This window comes from Populus alba, chromosome 14, assembly GCF_005239225.2.
Source record: "Populus alba chromosome 14, ASM523922v2, whole genome shotgun sequence".
NCBI lineage: Eukaryota > Viridiplantae > Streptophyta > Magnoliopsida > Malpighiales > Salicaceae > Populus > Populus alba.
This window is the reverse complement of record NC_133297.1, coordinates 1341185-1349360: the sequence shown is the minus strand read 5'-3', so window position 1 is coordinate 1349360 and position 8176 is coordinate 1341185. Positions and strand designations below refer to the sequence as shown.

Sequence of the window (8176 nt, the reverse complement as noted above, 5' to 3'; positions counted from 1 at the left end):
TCGCACTGTTCAAAACTAGCATTACAAGTAATATAGCATTATCTTGGCTAAACAATACCTCCAATCTCGAATAGTGAACTGTAGACCACCTCCACCCGCGAATCGATGACAGTACTCGGATTGCAGGGTCATTAGTGGGTCGTTTTATTATTATTTAAAAAGACGACTTTTTGGTCTGTTGATAAGAAGTTGTTTGTTTGAAACGCGGTTAGATTTTTCTTTTTTATTTTTTTTAAAACTATTGATTTTAATAAAAAATAGTTTAAAAACATACCAGAACGCTGTAAAACATCACCAGGGAAGGGTGTTCCGGGGCCCAGTCATTATAGAAGTGCACGTGTTTTCAGTCAAAATAAATAAATAAAACGCCAAAACTGTTTGAATTCAAAATTGCATGTGGATTTTGTGTTTTGTTTGGCGGTTAACTTATTTTTTAAGATATCTTCTATCTAAAAAATATAAATTATTATTATTTTTAAATACATTTCATTAATTTTGATACATTGATATAAAAAATAAAAATACATATAAAAAATATAATTTTAATTAAAAATTATTTTAGAAAAAAACACCTCGTATCCCCATTACTGATAGAACACAATTTTTTCTTTGAAAAAATAGTTCTTTTTTGTTGCTCGGGCATGAAAACTTTCCCTCAATTTTATAGTAAAAGAGGACTCTTTCCAGAAAAGACACAAGGGCATGTTTGGAGTTTCGTGGCATGTATTTCCCCAGATCAAGGTGTGCTCCAAATCCCTGTCCACGAAAGCAACGTTTATTTTTTTTTTTTTAAAATTGTATTTACATTTAAAAAAATATTAAATTAATACTTTTTAGTATTTTTTATTATTTTAACATGCTAATATAAAAAATAAAAAAAAATATGAGTTTTTTAATATATTTTTAAGAAAATACTTTTTTGAAAAACACTTTATATCATGATATTAAATATATATAAAATAAAAACATAAATAAAATAAAATACAATGAAGAGAAAATCTATGAAGAACCTGCTCCCCTGCAACTAACAATGCCCCTGCAATAAAGGTCTCTTGGCCCATACCTGCACTGCCAAAATCAACCTGTAACTGTAACACCTAACAACTTCAGCAAAATAAACAAATACTACTAGTAAAAAAGAAAAGAAAAGAAAAACTTGATTTATTAAAGAAAATAGGAGTAACTTGACTTGACATGTCAGCTCATTGCTAATTCGATTTTTATAATTTGTTCAACGCCAGATTTCACAATAAATAGAACAGAGTCAACCTGATGTGAATATGTTAGAAATCCAGGTTCACCGTATTAGAACTGGCCAAAAACTAGTTGATATTTTCTTTAAATGATCTGGTTTTAAATTTAATTTTTAAATTGACAGGGGTTGGTCTACTCAATTATTATGACCTTGGTTTGAAATTATAATTGACATGTATTTTTGATATATTTTTTTAAATATTTTGAAAAATAATATTTATTTTGCTTTCAAACATGCGCTTGAAGAATGGTCAAAATGAAAAAGGCATAAAAAAATTGATGATTCCAACCACAGTTTCACGTTGGCATGGACAAACAGGCCTTAATAACTATGGTATAAAGATAGATACGAATGCTGCAAATGAACAAACATCACTGGATTGATTCTGTTTATTGGTAAGTTCAGAGCTCTGCCCTCTTGTATGCCTCGCCCCTTTCATTTCCTTCTTCTGTATTTAATTCTTTGTTGTTTTTTATATGCACTGGTCTCATTCTTGCTTGTCTCGTTCAATGCTTTCTCTGTCCTTTTGGGAGCGTTTGTGGGCTTCTTTGTATTGCTTTGTGTTGTTGGGGATCTGTTACTGAATGGGTCATCTTTGTTTGCTAAGGATATGTATGCGTTGTTGTTTGAGAGAGACGTAATGTCGTGTGCCATAAATGGCATGGTATAGCTTGAATAGTGTGTTTTATGTTTGAAAGAATTGGGTGAGGACTGATATTTTTTCTTCAACTTAGCCAAAAGAAATTTGAATTTCGCCGTTGGATTTGGAGAAGATGTTGTGTGCTTGCTCAGGAGAGCAATTCAAACTTGATGAACCACCGCAGTCACCGGAGTCGCTGGCAACAAGGGATTTCTCGGCGAGTGGGCTTTCGTCGAGGACAACCGGAGACCGGGAGTCTAAACTTGACGATTTCCAAGTGGATGAAGCTGAATCTACTCTCAAAGAGGCTCTCTCATTGAATTATGAGGTGCGTGTATTATAACTTTTAACAATGACTTCCACCAACAATACAAAATTTCTCTTTTGATGTTCTCATCTTTGACTGTGATTTAGGAAGCAAGGGCATTGTTAGGGAGACTTGAATATCAGAGAGGGAACTTTGATGCAGCCCTTCAGGTATTCCAGGGTATTGACATCAGTGGTTTGACACCCAAAATGATTAAGGCAATTGTTGAAAGAACTCAGTATAGAAAGCCGCGTTCCAAAGGTGAAATTGTGCCTCCAAGTGCGATGTCTATGCATTCAGTGAGTCTTCTTGTTGAAGCAATCTTGCTAAAAGCTAAATCACTAGAGGAACTTGCGCAGTATAGAGGTATAATTCTTTTTGTTGTTTTTAATCTTGTTAGCAAGCTAATGTTATATCTCAAATGGGAAAATTTGGATGGGCAAAATTATGCAATTTGAATTATTGGATGCTTTGTCTTTACATAACTTGTTTTTGGCATAAAACATATCTTGACCCCACACATGGGACTTCACTGGCTTGATATTGATGGAATGTTTGTATTTACAATCCAAAAACTCAAATGGTTCTGATACTAGTTCCATTCATTAGAGGCTGCAAAGGAATGCGGAATTATTTTGGACATAGTTGAATCAGCACTACCCAATGGGATTCCTGAAAGCATTGGTGAAGACTGCAAGCTGGAGGAGATGTTTCACAAAGCATTAGAGTTGCTACCTGCTCTGTGGACAAAGGCGGGCTTGCTCGACCAAGCTATTGCTTCATATCGTAGGGTTCTTATCAGGCCATGGAATTTGAACCCACAGAAGTTGGCTGGAGTGCAAAAGGAATTAGCTTCTATGTTACTTTATAGTGCTGTTGAAGCAACACTTCCCCCTCAGTTACAGCTATGGGGTCTTGCTAGACCCCAGAGTAACATAGAGGAAGCAATTCTCTTGTTATTGGTACTCATGAGTAAGGTGGCTTGTGGGGAAATAAAGCGGGATGAAGAAATCATGGACCATCTGACTTATGCACTCTCAATTGTGGGGCAATTTGAGTTATTAGCTGAGCATGTGGAGCAGGCCCTTCCAGGTATCTATAACCGAGCTGAGAGATGGTACCTTCTTGCTCTTTGTTACAGTGCTGCAGGTCAGAACGAAGCAGCTCTGAACCTGCTAAAGAAAGTTTCTGGTTGTTCAGAATCAAAGAGCAAACCACATATCCCTTCCTTTTTGTTGGGAGCGAAGTTGTGTTCCCAAGACTCGAAGCATGCCCATGAAGGCATAAATTTTGCTCGTAAGGTTCTTGACTTGGCTGATCATCAAAATCAACATTTCATTGGCCAGGCACACATGTTCCTTGGTGTTTGCCATGGGAATGCTGCAAGAATTTCCTTGTCTGATTCTGAAAGAGTTCTTTTACATAAAGAGTCTTTGAACTCTCTAAATAATGCAGCATTAAATAGGAAGGAGGATCCAGAAGTGATGTACAGCCTTGGGCTGGAAAACATACTGCAGAGGAACCTGGGTGCTGCCTTTGAAAATGCAATTGTGTGCACTGAAATGATGGCTGGAAACTCAGTAAAAGGTTGGAAGTTACTGGCCCTTGTAGTTTCCGCGGAGCAACGGTTCAGAGATGCTCAAACAGTTGTGGAGATTGCTTTGGATGAGGCTGGGAGGATAGATCAATTTGAACTTCTTAGGTTGAAGGCTATACTACAAATTGCTCAGGAACAGCCCAAGCAAGCAATAGAAACATATAGAATATTGCTGTCTCTTATTCAAGCACAGCGGGATAGCCAAGCCAAGAACCCTGAACAAGCGCGTATCTTTAATTCTGAGGTATGTCTTCTTATGTCCTTTGTCATCTCTCATCTCTCATCTCTCATCTATAATCATGAGCCAGGTTTAAGATATAAGGTCGGATGAATTTAAGAAATATAAATGTCAAAAATTTAGCAGTAGTATGCCAAGTTTTGGATATGCATAGATAATGTTAGTTTGTGCCATATGTCAACTTTGAAGATTTATCTCAAATCATCCTGACATCAATTTCACTAGCTTTAGTGATGCTACAATTTTAGGTAATCAACAACTCTGGAGGAAAAATGTGCTGAATGTTGTCCTCCTTTGCAGGTTCTTGCAGAAAGAAACTTGGAACTGGCAGCATGGCAAGATTTGGCAGACATTTACACAAAAATTGGCTCATGGAGTGATGCCAAAATTTGCGTGGACAAAGCCAAGTTAATGGAGTTTCACTCTCCTAGAAGTTGGCACGTGACAGGTTGGTTACTGTCCCTGTAACTTAGACACGTCAAGCACAACTTTCTGTAGACGTCTGTCTACACAAAGAATGTCCTTAAACATGGTAGCTTTAAAAAAATCGATTTCTCATGATTTTGCAGGAATGTTATTTGAAGCTCAATCACTGCACAAAGAAGCCCTTGTTTCCTTCTCGATTGCATTGTCGGTGGAACCGGATTATGTTCCAAGCATTGTTGCAACTGCAGAAGTCTTGATGAAGCTTGGTACTCAGTCATTTTCCATCGCCAGAAGCTTTTTAATGCATGCGTTGAGATTGGACCCCACAAATCATGAAGCATGGTTAAATCTTGGGTTGATTTCAAAAATGGAAGGCTCTTTAAAACAAGCGGCAGAATTTTTTCAAGCTGCACATGAACTCAAGCTGTCAGCTCCCATTCAAAGCTTTCTGTGATGTCTATTTCAATTATTTTATGCACAATATCCGGACAAGGGCACACTGGCCTAGCGACTCATGCCTAGCGCTTATTCCACTCATAGTTTAGTTATCAACCCATTTGATTAAATTGTATAGCAATCCTGCTGGATCCTCGAGCGACTTTGTTTATTGCAAAAGTTTATCTAATAATGACTTCCAGCGGTTCAGAGGAATGAGAATACATGGCTAAAAATTTCTCCTTTACCATGTGAGTTTGATCAAATTAACCCTCCTACCATAAATTGGACCATGTCATAATGACAAAAATTGAAAAGCAAAAATCTCAATGAGGAAACTAAAATATTCAATGGCATGATGACATTATACTCAAGATTTCAAGCAAAAACAAACCCATTATACTCCAATAAGAGCTCAACTAACTGTTATGTTCTTCAGAAAAGGGGAAAAAAGATTCTTGCTACCCGATATAACAACATTAACATCACGGGTGATCTACTATCATGGTATAATCGGACCATTCCACATTACTTCTGTACAACATGCCATCATCAGAACAGTAAAAAAAAAAAAATGGCGATAAATATTGACATTTGAGATACAGCATCTGTTGCAAAGTTATTGACAAAGCGCCTTCAGAAGGTGAGAAACTGGGAAGGCAGAGAATGTGGTTGAATTCTATCAAATGAACTGCACGGTTGAAAACACTGGTGAGAAACTAGGAATCAATTTCCAGAACTATAAAGAGAAACTCCTCGTTTTGTAAAAAAACAAAGGAGTAACTAAGATTGTGTTTGGTTAATGTTCCAAGACATGAGTAGATACCAAAGAGACAGAAACGTGTGGTTGAAGAGACAAAAAAACATAAATAAACATGTCCCTGAGATAGTTTTGAAGTGAATTTCAAGATAATTTTGAAGTAAATTTCTACTTTCAAAAGAAAGTAGAAGAGAAAGTACAAGAGACGTGTCCTCTCTGTCTCCTCTATCTCCATCTTTTGACATTAACTAAATGCTATCTAATAGAAATAATTGAGGTGATATGCTCTAGAGAAGATTTTACAAAACTGCAGCCAGTATGCTCTCATGGACTCAGAATTTCTTAGGGATGGAGGATAACATGCTAGTCACAGGTAAACATCAAAATCAGAAATTCTAAACAGGCCTTGCTCAGGTCTATATTATCACCATTTAACTCCTCAATTATGAGACTTGTCTTCATAGATTGCCCGTGACTTAGACTTGTATTAATGAATGATGCATGCCAAGGAAACAAAAATTCATCTATATGAGGAAAGATCAAACATATAATGTTTATATTCATAAAAATGTCCCTTGAAACCTTCAAAGTTAGAATTGACTTACTTACAGAAAAAAACCGCAGCTGTACCAAGGACAAATTCTAGCTTCAACTCATCTGCCACTGCATCATTATCACCAACCAATGAGATGGTCAAACTTTCATGTTGTGTTAGTTCCCTTGACAAAATAGAATTATATCAACTGGGTTAAGAACCCATTTAAAGATTCCATATCAAAGAGCAAGTGCATCTTGGCTACAGATTAATAAAAAAACAATGGCATTAAAAGGGGAAGCATCAAATTCCTCAATGTCTCTGTTAGGGGTTTTTGAAATTTAACTGCTATAGCATTACTGCCATTTATTACAACCAACCAAGAAAATGAAAAACATTTCAAACATAAAACCTTTAGAACCGGTTCGCCTTGGTTAGAATTTGCAGATTGCTTTGCCATCCCCTGTAGCTGCGCCTTTGCAGCTCTTCCTGCTGCAGATTTTTCAAATTGCTCTTGCCTGCTAACAAGGTAATAATCTAAATGTTATAAACGAAGGAAAAAAACCCTTCTAAGATCATTTGAATTGCTTCAAGTTCATTTCTTAGTGAGATTATCATCATTGTTTTCCGAGCAGCAAAAAACTTGCTCTTCCAGTAGTATGGATAATCACAACATCCTAGAGAAATCCTACCCTCATGTGCCAACATGTTACCAATGATTGGAAGCGCTAAATCAAACAAGATTAAGTCTTTACTATTGTCACAAAGCAACACACTCAATTGAAGCATTGCATAGATCAGAAATAGCCCAAAGCAATCCATATTTTTGGCCAACAACACTTTTTTTTATTATTTAAAACAAAACTCCGGCTTCAAATCCTAAAATACAACCCCCCATTGTTTTAAACCACCTGATTTAGAGTCCAACTCAGAATCTGAATACAGGGACCAGTACAAATTTCTGAACTTAAGCATAAATTCATAGGAAAAATTTTGAATTGGCATTAATAGCCCACTACTTGCAATTGAGAAATTAATTAAAGCATCTAAATCATATATAAAATCCACCAAAACCAGCAAAATTTTATGCAAATTGTTCATTGAAACGAGATAAAAAAGAAGATTAAAAAATGGAGTCGAGGATCCAACGAATACCAAACAGTATGTATCTAATAGGATCAGTTTAGATTACCGTTTCTGGGCAGCTTCGGCTGCTTTAGCACGAGCTTCTGCAGAGGCCAATCTCTCTTCTTCTCGTCTCTGTTTCTTGTTTCCTCCGTCGAAGCAGGCGAGGCACGATAGACCCATCTCTCCCCCTCCCTCTCTGCCGAGCCCAATGTCACTCTGTTTTTACAGTTTTCGCCCTTCTTTGTAGATTGCGGATAATACTATTTTTATTCAGGCCTTTACCGGCAATCACCGCGTGCCGCGTCATCAACAAGGGAACTCCTTGTCTTTTCATATAGTTACCAGGTGTACGCACACGTTTACTTATCGTCACCTTAATTGGGCTGATTAAGCCCGGCGTCAGCCCATTTATAGAGTACCGAAACGGTGCATTTTTTAGGCAATAAAAAAGCACTATAAAAAACAAGAGAGGCAAAATCACATATGAGAAAGAGGGATGACAAATTTAACTACGGATACTAAACCCAATCAACCTGATGACAAAATCCCTCTGCTAATACATTTTTTTCTCTTGAGGTCTCACACACCAAACAGTACCATTGGTGGACTTGTGGCAAATTTGGGGAAAGTGAAAACATCAATGAGATAATTTGAGATCGTATTTCACTCGTATACGTTTCCCACATCCAATCCTCTTTTTTTTTTTTTTTCTGACTTCTGCGTACGGAACTTTTATTTGCTCATCTTCTAGAACATGATAATGGAGGTGGAACTGTTTTTCAAGTTAAATGATCAGTTTGAGTTGAATTATTGCTTCTTCTGGTTGTCAAAAAGCACTCCTGATGGAATGTCGTC

General features: G+C 36.8%; 2 protein-coding genes across 4 annotated transcripts; one reads left to right on the top strand and one right to left on the bottom strand.

The window, feature by feature from the left end:
- Positions 1-1286: 1286 nt before the first annotated feature.
- Positions 1287-5145, top strand: LOC118036818 (protein NPGR1). Its single transcript, XM_035042656.2, has 6 exons — positions 1287-1650; positions 1990-2223; positions 2310-2568; positions 2812-4043; positions 4338-4485; positions 4607-5145. Exons 2-6 carry the CDS (start codon positions 2029-2031, stop codon positions 4915-4917), a joined length of 2145 nt encoding a protein of 714 aa, XP_034898547.1. The 5' UTR covers positions 1287-1650; positions 1990-2028; the 3' UTR covers positions 4918-5145.
- Positions 4128-7575, bottom strand: LOC118036828 (uncharacterized). Of its 3 annotated transcripts, none has more exons than XM_073404594.1 (4): positions 7386-7575; positions 6606-6711; positions 6264-6321; positions 4128-4870 (listed from the first exon to the last, which is right to left on the bottom strand). In XM_073404594.1, the coding sequence occupies exons 1-3, from the start codon at positions 7499-7501 to the stop codon at positions 6307-6309; spliced, it is 237 nt and encodes a 78-aa protein (XP_073260695.1). In that variant the 5' UTR covers positions 7502-7575; the 3' UTR covers positions 4128-4870; positions 6264-6306. The 3 variants fall into 3 exon arrangements, with proteins under 3 accessions (XP_073260695.1, XP_034898555.1, XP_073260694.1); XM_035042664.2 differs by lacking the exon at positions 4128-4870 and adding an exon at positions 5275-5589 and having other exon boundaries at positions 7386-7574; XM_073404593.1 differs by lacking the exon at positions 4128-4870 and adding an exon at positions 5275-5589 and having other exon boundaries at positions 6268-6321; positions 7386-7574.
- Between the last annotated feature and the right edge of the window lie 601 nt (positions 7576-8176).

Bases quoted from the DNA above. Each gene is read 5' to 3' on its own strand.
- LOC118036818 (XM_035042656.2), top strand. From the start codon at position 2,029: ATGTTGTGTGCTTGCTCAGGAGAGCAATTCAAACTTGATGAACCACCG. The intron at 2,569-2,811 runs GTATAATTCTTT...TCCATTCATTAG, and splicing joins GGAACTTGCGCAGTATAGAG to AGGCTGCAAAGGAATGCGGA. The intron at 4,486-4,606 runs GTTGGTTACTGT...ATGATTTTGCAG, and splicing joins TAGAAGTTGGCACGTGACAG to GAATGTTATTTGAAGCTCAA.
- LOC118036828 (XM_073404594.1), bottom strand. From the start codon at position 7,501: ATGGGTCTATCGTGCCTCGCCTGCTTCGACGGAGGAAACAAGAAACAG. The intron at 6,712-7,385 runs GTAATCTAAACT...CCTTGTTAGCAG, and splicing joins GCCGAAGCTGCCCAGAAACG to GCAAGAGCAATTTGAAAAAT.